This window comes from Acanthaster planci, linkage group LG02, assembly GCF_054643075.1.
Source record: "Acanthaster planci isolate LZ-2023a linkage group LG02, COTS_SCS, whole genome shotgun sequence".
NCBI lineage: Eukaryota > Metazoa > Echinodermata > Asteroidea > Valvatida > Acanthasteridae > Acanthaster > Acanthaster planci.
Genome location: NC_141778.1, coordinates 12,271,907 through 12,297,913, shown reverse-complemented (window position 1 = coordinate 12,297,913; position 26,007 = coordinate 12,271,907). Strand labels below are relative to the sequence as shown.

At 40.2% G+C, this 26,007-nt stretch overlaps 1 protein-coding gene across 2 annotated transcripts in view; it reads left to right on the top strand.

The window, feature by feature from the left end:
- The window catches only part of LOC110980408 (non-lysosomal glucosylceramidase-like), a 29,054-nt gene extending 7,705 nt beyond the window's left edge, over positions 1-21,349 (top strand). For both annotated transcript variants that reach the window (XM_022237051.2, XM_087133588.1), the window contains 15 exons: positions 3,022-3,107; positions 12,245-12,360; positions 14,562-14,789; positions 15,176-15,415; positions 15,528-15,630; positions 15,853-16,006; positions 16,382-16,507; positions 16,653-16,837; positions 17,033-17,137; positions 17,533-17,640; positions 17,848-17,999; positions 18,090-18,196; positions 18,499-18,644; positions 18,875-19,179; positions 19,823-21,349. In XM_022237051.2, the coding sequence (XP_022092743.2) occupies positions 3,022-3,107; positions 12,245-12,360; positions 14,562-14,789; positions 15,176-15,415; positions 15,528-15,630; positions 15,853-16,006; positions 16,382-16,507; positions 16,653-16,837; positions 17,033-17,137; positions 17,533-17,640; positions 17,848-17,999; positions 18,090-18,196; positions 18,499-18,644; positions 18,875-19,179; positions 19,823-20,032 (2,371 nt within the window). In that variant the 3' untranslated portion in view covers positions 20,033-21,349. The remainder of the gene's footprint in view (positions 1-3,021; positions 3,108-12,244; positions 12,361-14,561; positions 14,790-15,175; positions 15,416-15,527; positions 15,631-15,852; positions 16,007-16,381; positions 16,508-16,652; positions 16,838-17,032; positions 17,138-17,532; positions 17,641-17,847; positions 18,000-18,089; positions 18,197-18,498; positions 18,645-18,874; positions 19,180-19,822) is intronic.
- The last annotated feature ends 4,658 nt before the right edge of the window (positions 21,350-26,007 follow it).

Genomic DNA, 26,007 nt, shown 5'->3' with positions numbered 1-26,007 from the left:
TGCTTCAAATTCCGGCAAGATTTTCAACGAGAAAACAAAATAGCCATTTAATTCTAATCCACTTTCAAGAACAATTTTGTTATTATAACAATAATTTAAAAAGAAATCAAAAGTTTTACTGTTTCACGGGTGCAAGGAATCGGTTGTGAAATATTGTTGAGAAGTCACATATGACCAACATCAATTTACAATCAACCAGCAAACCAGTATGGGTTCCACTTAGGATTCGTTCGGGCAGATCAAGCGTAGCTAGAAGTTACCCAAATTGCCCACTTGGGCCCAACTTGGGTCCCGTCGCAACATTTTGGCATTTGCCCACTAGTGTGAGCCCATCTGGGACCCATTATGTGCAACATGGGACCCATGTTACCCAGTCAATGCTCAATTGCCCCGGTCCTATTGTTTTGCAAGCTATATTATTCCTAAAACTAATTCAAAGTTGGGTAACATTGTATCCTTGTCAATGAACTTGTAGTTTATAGGCCTAGTTGTATCTAGTCAAAATTGCACATATTTTAAGGGTAGCTGCAATCAATTTGTTTCAGTGCGAACCTTCAAAATGCACCTTAGTGTCTTAGTTAACCTCATATTCAACTTTTGTTTCACAATTTCAGAGGGTACATTACTGCCTTTTTGATTTTTATGCTGATGAATTTCCATATTCATGAGCAAAACTGTGAAGTCATTCCAGAAAAAAGCCACAGTGTTTTAAACACTGAGGGCGCAGCACGTGTATATCACTCATTGTGGCTGATGTTTCTGAAAACCCCTTTGAGCTTTCTGCACGTGGTGACGTCTTGATAGCCAACAGCCAACATTAATCTTCCCCAACTCCCCAATCCTCTTAGCTTTTATTCTGCTTCCTCCTAAGAAAGTTCGTTTATGAATGAAAACGTTTTCGCCATTCTGATTGGACTGTTAAGAAACCATGGACATCAAAGCAAACGTGAATTTTGTCATTACTGCGTTAGCTCAAGAGTACGAACGTGGCCCTCAGTGCTCTTGAGAATGACAAAAGACATGGGGACGTCCATCAGTCGATCAGATGTTACCTACAGTAGTGGAGACTGCTCGCAATTTTGTCGAGGGTAACAGGTTTCGTGCTCACAAGCAATGTCAAGAGGAGATTGAAACCTGACGTGGTTCAACCATTTTTCATCAGCTTAAGTCACACCTGTTCCAAGCTACCCCAGAGTTAAAAGTAGTATTCCCCATAAATCGAAGATAATACGTAAATAGTTCAGTCATGATGACGTCATCATGTGATTTATGATTAAATTTTGAATATTCCATTAAATTCGGTCGGGTAGAATATTATTCAAATCACATACCAATGTAGTCACCGTCGACATCATATTTTGTCCAATACCGATATTTTGCTTTTTTCATAATAACATTATAGAAATGTCAAATGTTATTAATTTTGCATGGATTCTACTCTTTGTTTGCTTAAAAAATATGGCTGACACCTGATCTGTGTGGGGACGTATTAGGTCATGAACTCCAGACCCGGCGGATGATGAAGTCAATGACATCACTTGACCCTTAACTCACAGATCTCACATGGCGTTTTCCAATTGAAAGCAAGAGTGGTTTCTTAGTGTTTATCACAGATTACAACTTTCTAGTAAAAAGTAAAATTCAGTTTTTGCGCCAAAATGTCCAGGATAGTGCAACAGATGTCATCGACAGCGGTCCTGCACTCTCTTTCTGAATTTTTGTACACAGAAAATCTGACATGTGCAGTCAATTATTATTACGTTAGAGATTATCAATGAATAATGTTTTTTATAATGTTATGCATATTTATGATTTTGTAAATAAGGGGGGGAGTTTGCAGATCCATGTCAACGGAGAATACACTCTTTAAGGCCCTATATCTCCTGAAGTAGCTTTCCCATCCGGTCCAAATCTTGCAGACACATGTATCTTGAAAAGAGAGTGCTTTAGAGGAGTTTTGACCTTATGTGATGATGACGTCATCGGGAGAAAAAGTCACGTGATATTAAATGCACACCTTAACGGCCCTATATCTCCTGAAATAGATGTCCTATCGGGTTTTAATCTTGCAGATATCTTCAAACGCAAGGCCTTTGGAGGAAAATTAACCTCAAGTGATGATGATATTATCAGGAGACAAGTCACGTGACATTAAATGTGCAGTCTTTAAAGCTATATATCTCCTGAAGTAGCTATTCGATCAGGTTCAAATCTTGCAGATATCTTGGAAAGGGAGTGTTTTAGAGGATTTTTTACCTGATGTGATGATGACGTCATCTGGAGATAAGTCACGTGACATTAAAGGTGCACTGTTTAAAGCCCAATATCTCCTGAAGGACATGTTCTATCAGGTTGAAACTTTGCAGATATCTTAAAAGAGGGGTGTTATATACGAAAAATGACCTGATGTGATGATGCCACAGTTGTCAAATGTACAAAAGAATGCCAAAAGCCTTCTGTTCTGTTAGCAAACGGACAAATAAGCTCTATTTTTTTTTACATTTTTAGGGTCCGTGTTGAAAATAAATGAGCTGCAAATCATTCGTGTAAGAATTTCAAAATAACGAATTTATAAACTATATCTTTCTCAGGTAAGTGCTACTTAAAACTTGAAAATTTCTGTCTGTTTATCGCGGGACCCCGGGTTCACTGAATGCTGGACGCCATGTCTATGAAGTGCATCCAACAATTACAACATTGTTATGCATGTTGTCCTCCAGCGGCGCATGGTGCCGCGCTTCGGCGGGTCTAGGGAGGCTGGAGTGCGGCGCTGTGCGACGCGTTGAAGCCGATGAATTATGTTGGACGTCGACCCATAATGGTTTTGTATACAAAAACATCCTGCATTTTTGTGTCCATTTGACTGAACTCACTGTTCCCTTCCTCACTGATTCGTTATTTTGTATGTTCAGAGCAGTAAGTAAACAAAAGCTTCACAGCACACCTTAAATTTTATTCTGTCATGATTTAAATGGAGTATTTGCATTTTAATTAAGAGGGGAATTCTTTTATTATTGGCAGGTATCTTAAATTCGTGTGGAAAATGTGGATGCTTGGACGCCGACCATTCATCGATATTGTGCCAATCCCTTTTAAAACACTGTACGGTGAGTTCAATATATTTGCAGCTTTATCTTTCCCGAATATCTGTATGAATGATTGATCAAATGATTGATCAAATATAATATAATATAATATAGTAGTTGGAAAGTGCCTGTTTTGGACACACCCATCGCGCCTCCCGTCGTGCAGTCTCCACTCGTTTTGATTCGATTTTTGAAGGCTCGAAATAAAGAATTGGAAGTTTTCCTGAAGTTGGAAAAAGTGGGCTGTGGTGGAAATAGGTCTGAAGGTTTCAGATTTGCTGATTGTTTTGCGCTAGATTTTTTTCTCTTCCCAACCGGATGCGTTTGCATATCGACGTACTATAACTCAGCACCGATTCCGTTCATCCCGCATAATCTAAGTTGCGAGCGTAAGAATTCAGTGACTTGGGAACGAAAGACGAACACAAAAGTAGAGTAAGTTAACATGAAGTTTATTATTGGAACCGAGGTCTAGCTGTCACTATAAAATTGGCAGGAAAATGTTGAATTCACGGTATAATCCCCAGTTTTACATGTAATATACACGCATGAACCACACCCGTCGAAAATTTCCATATACTTGTACATACGCCGCGGTACGCCTCAAACATGACAGGCCGCAATGTACCGTGCACGCAGTACGTGGCTGGATCGGTTTTGTGCATGTAAAACACATAGATTGTGTTGCGCAGAAGTATCAAATATAACTCATGAAAGTCGAACAAAAAAATTAGCCACATAGAACTGATTGTACTATGTAGTTGAGATTCTGGTCAGTCGTATGCAGTGTCTCTCTGGAAAACTTGAGAAATTTAGTGCAAAAGACCAAGTGATCGATTGAAATGGAAATACATTGTAATTTATTACCTTAGCAACCACTTTCAGGCTAAATTTCATATTTATGTAGCATTTGTTTTCATGATTCTGCAGTGTTTTATTCGGTTTAAGCCTTCTAGAGCACAAACAAAGAGTTTCAATGTGATCGTTTGTTAATTACTTTGTGTAAACGAGGTCTTCATATGAGAAGGCTCAACAGAGGATTGCCAGGTTGTTGAGGACGTTTCTATATGGTTCACGAGGGTCCGGTCCGGTCAAGTAACCTCCGCGCACGGTCAAAGTCCTTAATTTCCACACGTTGAATTGGAATGAAACATACGTGACGATTCACTTTTGGTTCTATTCAGTTTGCAGTGACTCATTGCCACGTTGTTATTGCTTTGCAAACTAAACCCTGGTGACGCAGTGATTATTTTGTGCGAGGTCAGTCTGTCGTCACGAGTTATTTTTGGTTCTATTTAAGTTGTAGTGATTCAGTGCCACGTTAAAATTCGTCACCGTTTTCACAAAGGGACGGGCGTGTCGAATCTGAGAAAAATGATATTGTGAGATAATCGCCTTTGAAAATATTCTTACTTAAAAACCTGATAAACAAACCTAAAAATTGCATATCTCGCGATTTGTTCACATTGGATAGACTGTTCAGTGGTTAAATTGATATTAAATGTGGTTTTTTATTGAATGAATTGAATTATTCGTACAATAATAGAAAAGGACACCTGTCCCTTCGTGAAAACTCAAAAGTGTCATATTCTACTTGTGCGCCGCACACAAAGATGCCCGTCCCTTCGTGAAACCAAAAGTGGCCGAAACTTACTTCCCGCACCCCACAAAAAGATACAGTTCACGTCTCCTTGTGAAATATTTCAAATGTGATTAACGTTTGCATCGTTAGAAAGGTCCCGAATGAGCTCTGCACAAACAGATAACATATAAATTAATGCTTTTGTAGCTCATGCATACTACATAAGAGGTTAAGAACGATTAACGATTCACAATTCAATGATTTACGATTCAACAATATTTCTTACTACAGATTTCCTATATCTATTATGGCCTTTTGTATGTTCCTTTCCAACACGGATGTGCACTCACAAGAAAGGCGACAAGATCAATGCAGCAATTATACTAGAATCGTAAGGGGTTTTATTTTCATTTATTTCAATATTTTATTTCAATGGATTCATTTTCAATAAAAGGGACCAAAGAATAATTTTCATTTATTTTGATATTTCATTCAGTAAATTCATTTTCTACAAAAGGATCAAAGAATCCCTCTGCAGGAATATCAACACTTCGTGTTTCTTTTACCCCATTGGCAATATACCAACATTAAAAATAAATCTTATTTACATTGTTAAAATGGAAGTTGTTCTCCAACATTAACTGAATCGAAAATTTATACACTTGTTTACAGTTATTTTAAAAATCGTTAGGCTACCTTTTCGTTTCCCATCCAAATAATGATAACTCATCATATAAAACAGTACAACAAAACATATGTAATCGAAAGATATACTGATGTAAAGCTGTCCATGCATGTTTCAAAGAATCCCACTATGCGTGTTTATTACTCCAAATTCATAAATAACTTTGTTTAGCTCTTCCTATTGCTCGAAAGCCTTCAACGTGTCCGTGTTTAAATAGTTGATATGCCAGTTAAACAGCGAAAACGGAGCAAGCAAGCCTTCCTCTGTAGAAAAAGCAGAATTCTACCAACCAGTTGATTAAATTTCTCTCTCAAACTGATTAACGGTACAGACAAATACAGTATCAAAGAGCAAGACAAATGCTGTTGGCATCTCAGACCTAACGGGCTTTCTTTAAAGAGAAATTCCTGCCAAACATTTCCATTTATTTTATTTGTCTTTTCAATCCCCCCCAAATAATTTGATAATTTGACTAAGAGCTGGAGTCAGCTGACGAAATCTTCAGCAAAAATCCCCTCAGTCCACACAGAATGGACGGTATTTTTGAATCACTAATCGTAAAACGCCAAAGATGAGGCCAACATGCCTACCTTTATACAAAATAATTGTACCAATCCATCTCCGTCAAAATGAGTGGCAGTAAAAAAATCCAAATTGAAAAATGCTGACAGCATCTTAGACCTGGATTGCATTATCTTCCAAAAGTGAAATTCCATGAAAACAACATTTCCATTTATTTTACAAGGTAACAGTCTTTAAATCTCCCACAAATAATCTCATAATTACTAAGAGCTGAGGTCAGCCAAAATAGTCTTAATTTCTATTTTTCACTACTCAGTTTTGACGGTATAGGTATATTAGTTCAACCGTAAAAATGACTTACACGAGTTACTTTACATGAAAAAGTCAAAACAGTGACGAAGACAAAATCCACTATTAACAGAAAGAAGAATGCTGCTGCAGTATCTCAGACCAGGCAGGCATTTTCAATACAGGATAAGAATTCAAGCGGACACTTTAAATTGTTTGAGCACCTTTATTTAAGTTTTTGTTTCCATGAAACCGAAAGCATTTTGAAAAGTTGATGTGCATGATAACTGAAATTTGTGAGCATGTGTATCTAGAACAAACCAGCGTAGGTCTGTGTATCGCTAGGCACTAATGTGACTGTTAATTACTTTCAGCTAAAATTATGTCAAAATATGCAGTGTAATGATAGCTACGTTTAAGATTAACGAGGATGGAGTGGAAGTCGACGATAAAAGGATTGGTAGTCAGTGGATGTGAGATGAGTGGAGTTGGTCCGGAGCAGAGGCTTAGCAGATCTTCAAACTTGTCGTATAACAGCTTTGGAGACTGAGGTGTGTAAAGAGGCTCTAGTGCCTGACTGTCAAAAGTCGCTGTGTGGCGACGACTGTTCCTTATGTCGACTATTGAAAATGCAGGATCTGTATGAGAGCAAATCTGCTCTTTTTCACGTTTGTCAACCTGAACCTACTTGAACTTGGTCCATTCAACTTTTTGCCATCCTCTGAGAACCTCACTCGTAAAATATCAAGCCTTTGGCTGTATGATTTCCAGTCTTGAACATCAGTAATGACACTGAAACTACATGATAAGGTGTTGGATTTTTTTTTGCCATCTTGATGACTGAGAGCGGCTGTGAAGGAACTCATATTTCTCCCACTCGTGACAATGCTTATTCCATAGTACTGTGGATGGTATCTCCCTCGATTGTCCATGGTTCACTTTAAAAAGGGAAGAGTAACCCTTTGAACTGATTTCGAGTTGTTCACAAAGTATATCATCATCATGGCAGGCACAATCGATCTCTTATTTTGACCAAAGCAACCATCAGCAAAAAGATCAACAGCTCTGATGCCCTGTGCGTCGACTTGCTTCAAAAACGAATGAACATACGATGCAAGCTCACAGAAGCCACGACCTGTTTGTCCCTCATGAGAAACATGACAATACCCAAATTATATTTTGTGAAATTGAAACAACTCAAACGTCGCTTTTAAAACAACTCTGATCTATTTGACCTCGGGAGGTAGATAACTTGTTCAAGGTCAAACACGGCTTCAGAGTGCTGATCTTGTTTAGTGGCTTTATCTTTCGCATACAAGTACTTTCAACTCAGGGACGTTTTCTTCGTCTTGCATGTGTCAATCATATTCTGTTTTGAGCTCTTGCTTTTTCTCTTCGGAACTAGTCCCATGTGTGCTACGAATACCGCACATGTCTTTTTTTGGTTGATGACATTTATGGTTGAGAGGCTTTAGAACCTTTTTATAATACGACAATGAGGCCCCTGGGGTGATCCTTCTTATACATTGTAAACGTGATTTAAGTATTCAGTTCAGACGAAACAGTGTGGTGGTTGTCTGATCCTCCGTCTAGCTCCAGTTCGAAAGTGAGTTTAGCCGTGCCCGGCAGTTACCTTGCGTATCGATTTGCTTAAACTCTTTATATTTGAAAAAACAAGGAAAGCAAGAAAAGCATTGACAAGGTAGACAAAGACAAGGTGAACAAGGAACAGAACAAGGAAAACAAGTTAAACATGGACAAAGAGAAAGAACTGTTTTGCTTCTTTTATAGTCTTAAAGGCTACTGGAAAGGCTAAAGCACTATGAAGCACTTGCCCAAAAAAACCGGCTTCGATTAGAGCGCGGTGAGAACGTGTTAAGAAAACTACGGAGCTCTGGAGGTGCCGTCCGACTTGTTGAGATCCTGACATGTTTTTCTGGGGATGACGACATAATAAAGACAAGATGTCGACATCCTGAGATAATTTATCACGGGATGACAATATCATAAATGTTGGGTGATGACAATCTCAGATAATTTATCATAGGATGACAACATCGTAAAAGTTGGATGATGAGATTTCTTATTGGTTTATTTAAATCAATCATTCCATGACATCCTCAGATAATGACGATAATCATTAGATGAGGATGTCATCATCCAGAGACATCTACCAAGTGTGATGTCTACCTAACAACCTGTAACAGGCGGTGAGACATCATCTAAATAATATCATGTATGGCAACAGGACGATGCTTTGAAAACTCTACCATCTCAGGCCACCTGTTTTCGAGGTGGTTTGTCAAGGTACCCATTGATAAATAATGTCGTCAAATCACTTTTACGATGTCGTCATCCAAGGATAAATTAACTCATCATGTAGTCATCCAACTTTTAGGATATTGTCATCCCATCCCATAAATTATCGCGGGATGTTGTCATTTCCATTACAGGATGTCTTCATCCTACGATAAAACATTTCATTGTCTCGCCATATTGCCCGTAATATGTCATCATCGTGAGACAAAATATGTCAGGATCTCGACAAGTCGACTGACACTTCCAGAATTCCGTAGATCAGACTGTGTGGCAAATTTATCTGCCTGCCACGGGGTATATACATGTACTTTACAAAAACTTTCAAATACATGTTTTAACGGTTGTTAACGTTGCTTCTAGATACACTAAAGGACACGGAGTTACCCTCCAGATCTGCTACGGTTTGAGCTTGAATTCTGTTGTGAGCGTAAGCTAAAGTGTACACACTGTTTGGTAACAAGAACCATTTAGTATCCAGAGGACTCAGAGGTAATTTGTTTTGATTCATGGTTTAAAGGAGAAGTTTTTCGGACCGAAATAAACATTGTTGAAAGAACTTTAGTTCTCACAGGAACAAGTAGCTTTTGTAATCCTAGTGTCTGATTTGTTTGCTCGTAACGACTTTAGTGACGTCTTTTGTTTTTTAAACGTTGGGATGATAACTGTTAAGATGGAATACATCTTAGGTCGGATGCACACACACTCAGACACGAGTTTACAGCCAAACTCATCTTAGAATTTACCAATGACCTTTTTTGTTTTGGGGATCGTATAGCGGATGCTCGGGTGAGTAGTTGGAAAAATCCAGATTGCCTTTGATTTGTTTCAAGTCTGCGTACACGTCTACGGTAAACACCGCGATAAACAAAGAATCGGTGTCTGTATACAGCAAGCGCACTCTGTCTTGATAGTCGCGTTTTAGTTGCATGTAATAAAACTTGTACCTGAACGTTCTAGATACATCGAGAATACTAACGCCGCAATAGATCGGCTTGTTAAGCGTGGTTTTGTTCTGTACATTTCGACAAACAACAACTGACACTCTGGGAGAGCCGTGGTTGTTTTGTAACTGGGTTGCAAAAACAGACGCTTGAACTTGCTAGCGTCTTTTTTTGTCGCGAAATAAATAACCGTTGACCCGACTTCTCACGTTCTCCATCGATTCCCCCCCCAAAAAAAAATGTTGTTCATGATTAAAAAAAAGTCTTTCGCAAAGTCAGAGTTGGCTGGATGCGAAGTTAAGTATTTTTATCTGTATGATTGCAAGGCTTTTGCTTATACGCCAAGACGCAATGTACTTTTTGTAGTGTGAGTCCAAGACGCAAGTACAGTTGGAGCGTAAGATGGTGCACCACATACTCGCTCTTAGGTAGAAGCGTACACGTAAGCTTATCGACTGTAGCTGTTAGTTCTGTGAGTTTGCGGTCCAGAAGGTCTCGTTGATACTCAGAAAACCAATCTGTGGGTATCTTAAAGTTCTCCGGAGCTAAAGGAAAGTCGTTGTGCAAATTGTGGAGGTCTTGAGGATAGTCCAGGTCCACTTCGAGTAAATAGCCGGTGTCTGATTTTAAAGAGAGCGACAACACGTGCTCTGTGGTAAACTCGTCTGGTTTTTTTGACCCAGCAAAATCTTCGGTAAGGCAATGGTAGCGACACTGCCCACCTGTGTAAGTTGTTGGTGTCTAGGTACAACAGATACGACGGGGGCACACTAGAAATACCACCTCGTTTAGCTCGTTCAAAAAATAAGTGCTCGTCGACGTCCGTGAGTAGCTCTAGCTCGACGCGAGAGCTTTTCAGCAAAGGGTCCCAAGACAGACCGGGTGCCACATATTTTGGCTGGATCGAGACCATAATTCACTCGACACACCTTGCGGAACTTTTCAAACACGCCAGCGAGTAACAACGTGTCTTTTTCTACATAGAGGTCGTGGTAGTCGCGAAAGGTCTTACAATCAAAAGTGTTCCAAACTCGTTTGGATCTGGCGTAGTCTTTCTTACTGATGGTTTCTTGTTGGAAGCTGCTATAAAATTCTGTTTGCGGTGGTATCTGCGTCTCTTTAAACTTTTCAAACGAGTTTATGTACCAGTATTCGTAAGGGTAAACGTTTTGGTAAAAGAAGCTCTTTGCGCTCAGCGAAACATTTTTCGAGTAAAAAAAAAGCGTAACGAGGACAGTCTTTGATCAACTTCTCGAGCGAAGTTGCCATCAAGTGAAACGAGTCGATGACCCTGAATTGGCCTTACTTATGTACTTTTCGAAGTTTTTAGCAATACAACAGAGTTTGCCTAGGTTGAAAGTAGAAGCGCCTTGCATAATCAAGTGGGCATCGTAGTTTTCTAAATTGTGTAACACGACTGGAATAGCTGTCTGTTTTGAGATTGCGGCAGGCGTAGACAGCGCCTCTGAACTTGCCCGTCACGTGACAGTGATCTCTGCCCTTTCTAAAAAAATTGTTGAAGCGATATTTACAATACAGAGAAAGGTACTCCGTGTGTCCTTTGCGGTTTTTAAAAGAAAACTCTTCTTTCTTTGCTTCTGGTCGGTTCTTCGGGTATTAGACATTGACAGTTGTAAGGATGGTTTGGATAGAAGGGCTTTTCGCAAATCCAACAGTGGCAAAATACTTTTGTACTTCTGGAGTCCAAGACAGTGGCTTAGGGTTAGCAGGCAAGGCGTTGATTTCATCTTTTTCTTTGGTTAGAGACTATATGAATCTTGTTGAAAAGCCCGGGCCTCTATAGATCTCTCGGCTCGTGAAGACACCGTCACATCGAACTAAGGCATAAGAAAAACCAGACAGCTTATATGCTTGTGTGTTTTGTTGTTGCTGTTTTTGTAGTAGAGGGGCTTTAGATGTCTTCTGCCTTTTTCAAAATAGATTCGAAATCAGCGTAGATCACGAAGGGAGCGTCTTGTTTATTTTCCAACAATATTGGGAGGTTTTGACGTTACTGAGAAATAGTAAGTTCACAGGTTCTTTGTCTAAACACTGTTTAGACAGGTAGAGGGGAAACACACCGTCTTTGGACTCATAACCAAATACGTTGATCTCTGAATTGTTCTGGGTATCTAAACGAGGGACTAGAGACTCCGGTGTAGGAAAATCGACGTTTGAGAATTCTAGCCCGTCAGACTGTGCATATGCGAAGGTTTTTCTTCATGAAGTTTATAGTTTGGGTTGTTTTGGATTTGGGTTTTGACTTTGTCTTTGTAGAGTCCCGGAGGCGCTCTTAAAGACCAGCGGAAACATTGTTGATTTTTGTTTTGTATCACTTTTTAAAGTTGTAAACACTTGGGGAGCGGTACGTAAGAACTCCCTCTTAATTAACGGTTGATATCGCGTCACGTTGATATAAAACGAAACGATAATGTCTAGATTCCAACCGATCTACGATTAAACTCACCGATTTTCTGTAACAGTTCTTCTTATTGCTCTTCCAACGTATGTTTTGCCTCTAGAGTATTTAACACGACGGTATTCAATTACTTTGGAATGTAAATGTTTCTGCAACGGTGTCTTCTTGTCTTTCTTTGATCAACTGGACTTTTATCTCTGTTTGTAGTTTGATGCCACCCAACCCCCTCAACTCAGACTTGACTTTTGGCTGATAGCAGCAAAGAGTAGTCTCTTGTGAGATTTTGTTTGTACAACTTTTGTTGGAACTCTTAATGCGCTTTTTATTGATATTTAAAAACAAGGAAAGACTACAGGAACACATGTTCCGATCAGGAATTAGAATACTCCATTCATTTTACAGGGGTTCCCATCGGCGGGATAGGCTGTGGGGCAATCAACAGAGGTTGGAAGGGTGAGTTCTGTCGATGGTCCCTCACACCGGGTATATACACCTACAACGTAGTGGAAGTGAACCAGGTAAGCTGAGACGTGAATGGGGAGTATTCGTCTTTTCTTTTAATTGGGCAGTTCCATGCCAGTAACATAGCCGTCAAAATTTCGTTTCATTTTTCATTTTTTTGCACTTTAACTGTAGAGAGAAACCCTTATGAATGTGAATTGGCATCATTGAAAATCACTGGGATAACTTTTCATCATTTTATAATGTATGTGCCAAAAATGTCAACAAAATTCAGAAATTCTCTCTTATGCATAAAAAGATAAAATATTTTTGGAATGCAACTTTTTATTACTAAGCGAAAGAATCCCATATTTAAAATAAATTCTTAGCCACAAGTTAGAATTGGTTAGCTACAAAAATTAATAATCATTTTGGGGGAGGGTCAGGATTTGAGAGCAGTTCACATTTACCATGTAAAAATCCACTGACGTGCTACAGTGGAATACACCACTAATTTCTTGGCTGTCAAAGCAGTTATTTATGATTTCATAATAAATGTGAGGAGCATGTGATGCCAAGGGAAACGTTTCGCTCGTATTTTTATCATGATCCTGCCGGCTCTCACAGATGTCAAGTAGTTCCGGTGTGAATAAAATGGCATTTTATTGGCCTTATTCTTCATACAAAATCTTCACTTGTTTTTATTTTTTCTGTGTGTGAAAATTAAATGCTTTCAGAATAAAACGTCGTAATTCATTCATTGCTTGTAAGCATTTAAATTGCATAAATGTTTGAACGACCCAAAGGGAAATAGGGCAAGATACCAAATGACAAAAGGGAAAAGGGCTACATATTATGACATTTCAACTCAGACTTGCTAATTTAAATTTACTGTAAACACCTGATTAGAAAATACGCATGTGCAGTCTGTGAAAATTCAATGGTTATGGACACTCTGCAGTGAAAACTTTACATTTTACAATGTGTAGGCCTATACTCAGAAATTGATGAAGGTGAATCTGACTTTAAATTTGCGCAATCTGTTACTGATTAAGTAAAAACAATGACATTGGAGAAACGGTAAAGGGGCAAAATCCACCCTAGTAGCTACCACGCCCTTACAATGAGCTTACATGTACAGTACATCCCTTGTCCACTCTTAATTGCTTATATTCTCGTTGTGTCATCCTATCTTTGACACACCACCTCTGGCTGCAAATCACTTTGATGGTGAAATCAAATTTGCTCAGCCAAGCACTTGATATTCATGAATAACCTCCAGCCAAGCTCGTGGTGCATGGCATGGTGTGATGTCATCCCCATGTGGTCAAGGAACGGGCTAGGCAACAAGGCACGGTCAAAGTACAAAAGGCCATAAATTCTTTTGTGTACATGGGATATGCATGATAATGCAAGTGGGCTTTGGGGATTTACGTTGCCAATGAACAAAGCACATTTCGGTGTGCAGTATTTTCACTTTTCTGCATTTTTGGAAAAGCAGGTGCCCAAATTGTTTGTACAGGAAGGACCTCCGTATTTGAATGAAATATCATGCTTGAGTGCACAATTAAGGCATGGAATATCAATTTGGGTTTAATGCACAAGGTGTTTCCTTCATTGTTTTCTAAATTTTGAACTTAGCTCTATCCTGCCATTCACGACCAGTCTTTTTCTTTTTGGTCTGGTCTATACCCAGCAAGATATGGGACGGAGGGGTACCCCCCCCCCACATGTCCAATCCCTATACGCCATAGAGTATTGTTAACTACCAGATGCCCCCTAGATGTCTGAAAAGAATTCCTGATATTCCAATCAAACGATGACAAAAAGGTGCGGGGGGGCCCTGCTCTCCGTCCCCTATCTTGCTTCATGATCCACATGATGCAAGATATGTGGCAAAGGGGGACCCCCTCTGTTGTGTCTTCTTTTGTGTTGGTGGAATCTTGGGAATTCCTTTCAGATTTCCGAGGGGGTGCAGTAGGCACTATAGCCTTAGAGTATACAACTTGTGCATCACATTAGGGGGGTCCCCTTTCCCACATATCACGCCGGGTATCTCATGGGCATATGCAGCAAGGTATGAGACAGAGAGAACCCCCCTGCTTTGTGTTGGTCATTGTCTCGCAGGAATCTGGGGAATTCCTTTCAGACATCTTGGGGGATGTGTTAAATAACAATAGTCTGAAATGTGTATAGGGATTGGACATGTTGGGGGGGGGGTACCCCTCGGTCTCATTTCTTGCTGGGTATACTCATGGGTAGGTCTCTCTGCCCACAGTTTATAGTCAGGATCCAGAGGCCCAATCAGCCAGTGTACCAACAGGTCTTGTACCCCGGAAAAGTTTCCAACAAGCACCTCACTCAGTCCTGGCAGTGGCATTTCCCTGGTGATCGAGCTCACTACCACGGCCTGTATCCACGAGCATGGACTGTGTACAGGATACCAGAGCAAGATGTCACACTTGTGTGTCGGCAGGTCTCATCCGTATTTCCAAATGATTATAAGGTTGGTCCTCAGTTATTACTGAGAAACATTCTCTGGTCATGAGCTATCTATGAGGGTAATTTTCTACCCTCATGTTCCTGTTGAACATATCCACATGCAATCAATCCTTTGTAAATTCGTGAGATGTGCATGGTGAACTGAAAAAAAATGTGGTCTGAGTCTTCAGGTTTTACTCATTTTCTCATTTTCATTCATTTACTCATTCATTCATTCATTTACTCATTTTCTTTCAGTCCTAATAGTCCTGTGACTTCTGAATATCTTTGTGTCTTTCTATGTCTTTATTCTTTGTTGTTAAATTTAGGACATCAGACTATGTTTCCAGGTTTACCAAAATGTTTATGTAGATTAATCTTTTTCTGTGCTTATTCCATCTCTACCATCAGGACACCTGTCTTCCTGTGGGTGTGTTTGTTTGGGAGGTCGATAATCATGCTTCAACCCCGGTCGATGTCAGTATCATGTTCACGTGGCAGAACGGGATTGGTGCACCGAGCGATAAAAACGGAAGCCGTTGGAATGAAGGGTTCTGCAACAAGGATACGGAAGGTTCCTGTGAGGGTGTGTTGCTGCATGATGACAAGTCCTCCATGAGATGCACCATGGCTGTAGCTGCAGCCAATCAGGTAAGATTTACTTATCTAAAACAAGGTCTGCTAACAGTGTTTGGCCTGGTTAAGGGATCTGAGAGCTCATTTTAGAATTGTTTGTTTTATTGTATCTACTATATGTGCCCAGGAGGGAGTCAAGGTCTCATACTGTACAGATTTTGATCCTAACACCAGTGCTGATGAAATTTGGGAGGACTTACTGGAAGATGGGCATCTTAACTCCTCAGCAGGTGAATATGATATGTGTCTGAATTCTTGGGTTCTACCAACAATTACTCGTGTGCCACTAGAAGTGACTATAAGCTAGCTTGTGGATGGAGCCTCTTGTAGCCTGTATGTGAAATTTCATTGATGAATTCTATGTGTAACTGTGTCGACAGTGAAAAGAAATATAGATAACTGGAAGAAATGGGGATTATTGTTGGATTCTAAGTGCAAGTGCCTCTCCACAGTGCCAACTTACGAGACGGAGGAGGGTGAGCTGACAGCAGCAGCAGTCTGTGCATCTGATCGAGTGGCCAAGAAGAGTCGCGGAAAGATGGAGTTTGTCCTGGCCTGGGACATGCCCCGCATTCATTTTAAGGGCAACGGCCACTCCTACAACAGGTACAATGATGTCAATTCACCTTAACAGATATATACACCTTGAAAGGCTGAAACTGAGTGCTAACAGTGTGTGTAAAGAAGCCATGGTGTCATGATATTATGGAGAGAGTGATAATCCTAGTGATAGGGCACTCATTTCGGTCTTCTGCAGACTTTGTCAGGTTTAAAAAGAAATGGAGGGTAAGGATTTTGATGGCATTTGGTTTTACTATTCACTGACAAAAATAGAGTTCTGTATGTTTACTACTTTTGGAAGCTTGTGAGGAAAATATTACAGAACTTGATTAAAAGCTGTATATGGCTACCCACTTTGCTACTCGGCTCACAGAGGCTACTTGTGAGTTCAGTTGAATATATTTATGAATGTCTTTACAGGCGCTACACACGCTGGTTTGGTCACGACGGCAAGGCGGCTATCAAACTGTGCAGCTATGCTCTACGCAGCTACAGCCGTTGGGAGAAGGCAATAGAGTCCTGGCAGAAACCGATCCTTGATGAAGAGTATGTTATCCTATGCCAGATTGTGAGGAGCGCGATTTGATTTCACAAGGGCGTAGCTCTGCAGGTTTAATTTGAGCGGGGGAATTAAGCAGTGGGCCGTTCTTAACTAAATATTGTATTTTCCATCATGTGTTTGTCACTTCAGATCTTACCCAGCTTGGTACAAGTCTGCGTTGTTCAATGAGCTGTATTTCATGACAGATGGTGGCTCCATCTGGGTTGAATCGCAGGAAGACCAAGCTAGCAGTAGTGCAGGGGACAGGACGCAAGACCCATCTTCTAGAACAGCCAAACTCAAAAAGGACATGGGCATGTTTGCCTACCTTGAGGGTAAGTGATCTGGACTGGAAGGTCTAATGACAGGTGGTCAGACTATGTACATTTCAGATCTTGTGGAAGGTCACAGAGATTACACATAAAGCCCAAGTTTGCATTACTGAGTCTACGACTTGGCATATTTTGACATTTTGGACACAGAGGTTTTGCAGAAACTTTCTTTTTGATATTGGACATTTTTGTTTTCAGGTCATGAGTACAGAATGTTCAACACATACGACGTTCATTTCTATGCGTCCTTTGCCCTGACCATGCTGTGGCCACAACTTCAGTTATGTTTCCAAGACTTTATTGGTGAGATTTTGATTCATCACAGACAAGGTCAATACCAGTTAATAGGGTCATATTTTCCTTCAAGCTTTTCTGCCTAAAATTGAGAGGAAATTCGTTGTATCTTTACTGAAAAGACAATTTTTTTCTCTTGCAAGTCGAGAGAGGACGTCTTTGGCAATAAACATTAGTTTCCAAACAGTAGTAGATTGGAGGGCTTTAAAAAATTACTTTGCAAGAAATTTGCTACTGGAGTAGGCTTAAGGACTGCTTTGTCTTTCGACTGAAGGTGATTTACGTTGTCAAGAGTCACTGTTTGCCGATTCCAACAATATTTTGGATTATAGTTTTTATGTGCCTGAGGGTACTTTTTGTGTAGGCATGTAGAATTTCAGTAGTTGTAGTTTTCTCTCCCCTAGGGACTTGTGTCCATGCAACAGATGACGAATCCTATTACCAGATAGCCAGTGGCCAACCAGCCAAACGGAAGCTGGCTAACTGTGTACCACATGACATTGGAGATCCTGGTAGGTTCAACAGGTTTTGGCTGTCAGTGTTCTGTCTGCAAATGTTCATTTTGCCAAAGGACAAGGCAGTTTTAATGTTTTTCCAGTTATGGACATTGCTAGCAGCACTTGATAGCAGCCAGTGCTGTCAGCTGTTCTGCAGCTATATTTTATTTTGTTTGAGATCGAAACCTCATATTTTGTTTCTGCTGTTCTCACTTGACATAGAGGAGGAGCCGTGGAAACGAATCAACGGTTACTACCAGCATGATACCTGCAAGTGGAAAGACCTAAACCTCAAGTTTGTCCTGATTACTTTCCGGGACTTCTACCAAATCCAAGACCTCGCATTTCTCAGGGAGATGTACCCAAAGTGCAAGGTATAGAACGAGGAACAGTATCAGTCGCACACCAAATTTGTCCAGCAAGATATATAAAGTGTACAAAAGAATTTTTTGTTTTGACTGTAGGCTGTCATGGAAACAGCCAAGCTACAAGACATTGACGACGATGGTTTGATTGACAATTCTGGTACAGCTGATCAGACTTACGATTCCTGGGCCATGACAGGAGCAAGGTTGGACTGTTCTTCTCACTTCTGTAACCTTATTGCCACTAAAATTTCCAGTTCTAATCTCCAGCAAAATCCTAGCTCTTGTGATTAAAGCGTTGATCCACAGTAATCAGACGTTTTGAAATTTCTGAATTATTTTAATTGATGAGTGGAAGTTATTACTTTTGTTTCTTTTCATTGTCGTGAAGTTTCTTTCTAAAGGTACCGTACGTCATCCCTGTTGTTACTTGTAACCGGTTTTGAAGAATAGAGAACCTGTCCCGTGTTGAATTGGAGCTTACTTCTGTTGTTGATTCCCTTGGTAGTGCATACTGCGGTGGATTGTGGTTAGCTGCCCTGCGTTGTATGGTGGAAATGGCTCACATTCTGGGCCATGAGGACACCGATGCCTCCGAATATTCCGCGCTACTAGACAAGGGCCGGAAGTCTTATGAAGACAAACTCTGGAATGGTAGGGGCTGAAGTTTCACATCTTGTCTTCTATTACTTGAATTTCATTTTCCAATGTCATTAAGCTTTCTTATTCATCAAAGCACTGCATGATTACTTATTCCACTTTAATATCATCCATTCCCCAGTTCTTTAAGCTCTAAAGATACTTCCAGACGAAACCTCAGTTTTGTATCTGTCACAAACAATAAAAACAAAGTGATCTTTCAATGTTCAAAACCCTTTGTCCAGGCAAGTATTACAACTATGATAGCAACAGCAAGACCTGCATGGCTGACCAGACCGCTGGCCAGTGGTACTTGAGGGCTTGCAATCTGACCAAAGACCGGTCAGGTGTGGACATCTTCCCCACAGACCATGTGCTTAGTGCACTCGAGACTATCTACCAGAAGAATGTCTTGCCCTTCAGGGAGGGGCTGCTCGGGGCCACAAATGGGGTGAAACCTAACGGGAAAATCGACTACTCTGCCAGCTTACAGTGTGAGGAGGTGTGGACTGGGGTGACGTATGGCCTAGCTGCTCACATGATCCAAGAGGTATAAACTAGGGATGAACCGTCCCAGGCCTAGATTGTTCCAGGCTTCCAGTAGGTCACTTTCACAGCAACACCAGCACCAAAAGAACAATAGTGCGGAAAATTTATCAGTTGTAACAGCCCCAATTGAAATTTTCATGAAAAAAAAATAATGGGATACTTCGTGTTTTACAAACAATCCTTTATCTTGGTTAAACGTGGTCAACTCTGATAAATCTGCATCACTGAATACAACCACAGGTTTGGAAGACATTGCATGGCTAAAGATGTCAGTTGGTCGGTATTAATGTACCTTTGACAGCTTGCTTGGACATCTCTTGAAATTTTTACCATGAATAAATCACTGGCTTCCTACACAGTGGAGGATTTGGAAGGAATTAGGAAGTTTAACCTTCATCATATCTTTTCATAAAGGTTTTTCACGTGACGTAACATGACGGCAGAGGAATTTTAGGAAGTGTACCATGACAATGGAGGTGCTTGTATTTTCCAATCTGTGTATTTTTATTGGCAATTTTGTGTACACCAGAATGTTGCGAGACGTCAAAGGCGAGCACGTTTCAGTGCACATCTATGTAAATTGAATGTTGACTGCCAAACATTCCTGTGACTGAGAATATATTCATATCTCTTCTAAACCATAGGGACTGGTGAAAAAAGGCTTTCAAACAGCCAGTGGGATCTACCACACCTGCTACAATCGAGCAGGCTTGGGTTTCCAGACTCCAGAAGCAATCTTGGAGACGCAACACTTCCGGTCCACGGGCTACATGCGCCCTCTAGCCATCTGGGCCATGCAGTGGGCCCTGGAGAACCGTCACAACAGGGCAGCGTCCGAGGACACCACAAATTAAAGTCTGGCAAACCAGATATACAACCAACAGGCCTAGGGATGAATGAAACGACCATTTTAGTATTACTTGTGCACACTGGTGGGTATTTGTCAGTGAGGTAATATACATTTTGTAGTAGGAGTGTAGTGCATACATGTACTGATATAATTCTAAAACTTAAACTGCTTCCAAATTATCGTGAAATGAAACTCTGAAATGTTCCAGTTTTTTATGATTACATCAAATGGCATTTCAAAAAGGAGTAGAACTATATTTTTTTAAAATTTAACTTAACTCTTGAAACGAGTTGTTAGGTTTCCCAAATGATCATGATTGTACACATATTTTTTACTAACTTACAGATATATATGTATTGTTTTTCATGATACATGTATACAATTTTTCCTAGAGGTAGACATTATTTTTAGCTTAAAAATAACTGAAATGTATGTGTGGTGTCTTGCCCCTTCGCCATTCCTGCCAGACTTTTATGTCATAATAATCAATCATGAAATTGCAACACTGAAATTTCGTCTTTTTGTAACAAATAAATAGCGTAGAACAAGATCTTTGATTGGCTGGTTACCTTTAAAATGAACTGTTTAAGTGTCTTAGTTACCGATTGGCCAGTTGTATGGGTACTGAGTTTCTGGTTTACTAAAATAGAAAGATTCCTGTACAAACGTTCTCGACAGGGAAAAGCATAGCAGTGTTGAGAGATTTTACAATGTTACGTGTATTCACGGTCCTGTTCTCGCGCAAAGATGGCTCTATATAACCCAGCATAAAAGGTCTCAAAATTAACAAAATCTTGCAATCGTGGTAGCATCTGAAAAAGCATGTGATCCTCTATCCATTTATATCAATATTAGCTGTAGTTGGGGGAATATCTGTAAAGGTGAAATCCCAGTACTTCGGCAAGAATCAAAACAATCTTACTTTCTCTAAGTTTTTCTTTTGACTTTTGCAGCATTACTGACATTTGTTTTAATTTTACCATCAAAAATAATTGGCAATTTTCCATTGAAATTGAATTCATTATGCAACTGCACTTGTTTATGTACAGAAATTTTGTCAGTTTTCAATTACTGGTACCATAAACCATGATTATTTGTACAACTTCTGTACAATTCTTCTGAAACTTTTGTATAATTAGCACAATCCTGATTTCATGTACAATTCGTTCCGCAGTCAACTTTAATAATGGCATCGATGGGTGGGCTCAAAATAATAACCAGCTGTTAAAATGTTGAGTGTTCTGAAATATATGTGCCTCAGAACAACTATATGTGCAGCTCCAGTGTATTAAATTGAACTGGTATGATGGTGTTTGGGCTCTACAAATGAGAAACTTTGTTAGATATTCAGACATAATATGAGTCAGTATATAGCACACTGGATTATTTGTACACCTGAAGTCAGTTAAAGATAACAAAAGAATAACATTGATATTTCCGGGCTTAAGAATGACAAAATTAAAGGTAAATATTCTGAAATATCTGCATACCCGTAAGTCCGTTTATTTAGATTCCTCTTAGCAAGGATCTTAGAAATGAATGGCCTTGTATGTTATATCGGTAGATGGCCTTAAGCCTACTGGTACCCTGGAAAATCTGTTTTCAGGAGCATTATGGCTTTTGTAGAACCTCAGTCAGGGCTGTTAACTGCGGAGACTTGTGTGGTAGTGTATCTCGAGAAATAAAGCTGTTCTACAGAATACTTCTGGGGTTAAATTATTTAAGCGTCCTGAACTTAAGTGCACGGTACGTGCTTTATCATTAGTTAGTTCCTTTCCCATTAAAAATAAGGTCTGATGCCTCGCACATTTCTTCAAGTTCACAAATTGCAGAAGCGCAACAGTAGCATGGCTTACCTGTCGATTTGATATATGTATCGTAGACAACACCACAATCGTGTGAAAGGGCTCTATGAGCCCCGAGCTGGACCAGAAGAGGGCACAATTTTCCTAACATTGCAGGCCTCTTTGGTCGGGACCAAAAATCGCCTTTAATCACTGAACTTCCCTGGTTCACGAACGACTATGAAATGCACGCGTTATGGTCGCATCGCTACCAACCAAATGAGCACTACTGGCCAACATGGCTCTTTTCCGACGAGAGGATGCTTTTGCTCTGGCGGTTCGCTCGTCGCCCCCAGCGCATGACGATCAGGGCGCTGGGAAGGCTTGATGACCTTGCACAGATTTTAAGTAGGTAAACAGAAAGTAAATATGTCACACAGGGTCACAGCTGACGACACACAGAGCACTGTGGGTACATTTCTACCAGGCGCGGAAGCTCGCTCAATGGGTTACAAAAGCGGCAGTTATCGATTTGACATTTTTCTTTTCTCACTCAAGTTGCTGAAAATATCTCACGGCACTTTATTCATTCATCCAAAATTGATCAAGATAACCTATGATTCAAACTATATCGCCAAAAGATACGTGATCAGTAACACTTACTGGGAAGATAAATTACCACACGTGATTGTTCCAAGGCGATGTTTTTATTATGTAGCTGACACTTTGCCCTTGCCAAAACATTGCCATCGGCGAACCAACAAATTTAAATAACGCTTCACCAACAGGAAGTGACAATCTCGTTGTCACAGGTCGTGTACAATGTAGCCAATCGCAGTGCAAAGCCATCAGCCTTACCTAGACCCTGTTCGGGAGCTAGGTCACGCAAGAACTCAGGCGTATACTTCCGGGACCATTCAGGTTAATCTATCAACGTTTGTTGGTTTTCTCTTTGAGTTGTTCCATGAGTGTTACGAGGTAGTCAATTTTATCTTGGGACAGCAAATTAAGTAGACTAAGTAAAAATGTGCGTGAACAACCAGAGAGCTGCTTCGGATTCAGAGCCTTTTAAAAACGCTATTCGTTCAGTTTGTGAGCTATTTAGTTAATTCGTGGACGAAATTGAATACAATCTGTTGAAACATTACAAACTGTGTTATCCTGACTTTATGTTCAATATCGTGTATAGTGCATATATTTCTCTTTCTAGCTACCTGCCAAATGCCTATTCAATCAGGCATGTACTTCAGAAGATGTAGCGCTTTAAAGGGTGAACTTGTAAATGTCATATGACTCTTCACGTGGTGAAATCATCCTCACAATAAAGGCCCTAAGTGTTGTCCATTACATTCCCTTCCAACTATCTGCAAAGTTGCAACACAGTCTTTCGGATATAGTTCACTGCTCTGAAAGATGCACATTTACTGTCAAGTGACTTCACCTGAAGGTGTTATCCCATCATATTCCAATCTTTAGCTATTCCCTTTCTGTGTACCAGGTTTCAACACAGTTGGGCATGTACTTCAGGAGGTAATAGGGCGTATGCGCTGTAAATATCATGTCACTCGTCTTTTGAAAGCTTTGAAAAGCAATTTTGGCTGAAGAGATGCATCGTAAAGAATGTCAGTAAGGAAAAGTGAAAAAAAAATTAGAACATCATTATGATATCACCAATTTTTTTTTAATGTAATACAAATCCGTTTGCATCATGTTACAGCTCTATGATTCATACCAACTTTAGCCTCGTTGGACTTGATATTCTTGAGATGTTGGTCTGCAAAGAATTCAACTCCGCAGTCATGTCATGTGATCTTAAATGACGTCATAGGACTCAGGGTTCCGAGACTGTTATAGCGGAAGGAGCGCAGATTAGAGATTGCAAAATTTTTCTCCTTTCGGCGTCCCATACAGTGTGATCAGCTTTCAGCGCCACGTGTTTGGAAATTTGCCAACTCCTGAGTACATGCCCTGCGCAATGTGCGCTGCCTATGTTACAGGCAGATATTGCGCACCCACGCACACGGTAGCCAGTGCCCAGTATGTGAATGGGATTTTCGAACACTGAATATTGTAATGGGATTTCTGTCGTCGGCACTCACGGACGTATATAAAAAAAAACCTGGACTTGCACCCCCTTTGTATGAAAAAGAAGCCAACCAGCGGCCATTTTACCGAGCCGAATACAAAGGCGTGGGTTGGCTCCCTATTATTGACGTCAGGAAGAACAAAGGCGGGCATTACCAGGAAAGCTTTGTATTCGGCTCAGTAAAATGGCTGCGAGTGGATTCAATGACTCTATAAGCTGATTAAGGGCATTGCGAGTCCAGATTTTTATTATACATGTCCGTGTCGGCACTTCGTCTGTGTGAAGAAGTACACTAGTTAGGCACTTCATGCAGTTGACACCAAAGTTTTAGCTATCAACTAACGAACAATTTAGGCTTATATCTTTCACTGTTGGTTTTTACTGAATTTTAAACAATAAAACGACTTTTTACTGTAACTTCCGTCTGATGACGTCATCGGCCCCAAACTTCACGTATGTATTGAATGAATAAATATCATCTTATTCACCAATTTCAGGCGATTCCAAAAAACTTTGCCACAGACATCTATTCAAAATTCATTTTTCAGAATTTTCAACCTGTCGCTAGAGGCCGCTCAACAATTGCGTGACGTCATCAGTAAAAGTTTTCAAGAGTTGAAATTAAGTTGTTACCTACTACCAGTTTTAAACAATAAGCCCACTTCCAGCTTCGATCTGAAGGAGGGGTTACGTGATTTGACCCACAGGAGATGAATTAGAGACCGTTCCAAATATTATACTCGGCCACTTGCCGCAAACAGAATGTTGCAGGAGCCCTAGGTTGATTTTATATGGATTTTAAAGATTGTACATAATATTGAAATATTCCAGATTTAATAATAAATCACTTGATGACGTCATCATGGCTTATTATTATAGAACTGTATGTACAAAACAAAGGGGATTTGGGGCAGAAGAAGGAAATAGAGATACGTTGGTCAGCGGGAAAACGCGCTGTTTCGGCTTTCGGATAAACAGTCTCTGCGCACGTTACTGTAATGTAAAGTATATAAGCATTATAGGGAATTTTCATCGAACTACCAAGCTGAAGTTAATGAACAAACAAACATGTGTACAGATCCTACCGTATGGAGAAGAACTGCGCCCTTAATCATATGTCACATGACCCATGATAATATCATCACGATTTCATTATGTTAGGTTGATTTGTGCTCAGTCTTGTCAGTCGTCATCATGTAATGTCAAATTTGTCTAAAACCATTCGCTTTCTAGCTATTCTAGCTAGCAAGTTTCAACTCAATCTGACATGTACTTCATGAGATATAGTGCTTTAAAAAGTGCATATTTAATGTCATGTGACTTGTCACATATAACGTCATCATCATTAACACATTATTAACACTTCGCTTTCTAGATACCCTCCAGGTTTCAACCATGTACTCCATGAAATATAAGGCTTTAAAGTTTGCGCCTTTATTGCCATGTCGGGTGACACCTGATGACATCATTATGACGATTTTGTTTTGGACCCTCTCTATAGCAGGGGACTATAGGCTTGTGAAATACCATAAGGGTACTCGGTTAGGACTTGAACCCACGACCTCCTACTACTAGTACGCAGGCACCTCTCCAAAGCAGGAGGTCAGCGGTTCGAGTCCACCCGAGTGCCCTTGTGTTTTTTTTCACAAGCCTTCGGGGGCATACACTGAGTACACAGTGTTAAAATACATGTCGGGCAGGGCAAAAAATTCAAAAACTAATTTACGTCCCCCCTGGGTGCGAATCCATCTTTGAAATAGAGTTTTTTTTATGCTTAAATACAGTTGTAAATAACTTGTTTTCTTTTAGTTTGAAAAGAACAGAACCCGTTCCAGTCATGGGTGAGTCACCCTTGTACTGTCTGATAACACGATGCCCTTGGCCGAGTGAATAGATAACGTATTGTAGCAACTATCACAGCCCTTGCTGTCGTGCAAACTCAGTTGAAGGTTCTGTTTGTATGCGAGTTCAATGAATTAAAAATATGTATGTATATATTTGCAAGTAAGACAGAGGTTTTGGAGCTTACCAGACAAAGAATGTTTGGGGAATTCCTGCTGCGGCTTCAGTACGTCTTGAACTATGACCCCCTGTAATGCCAATAAGTCA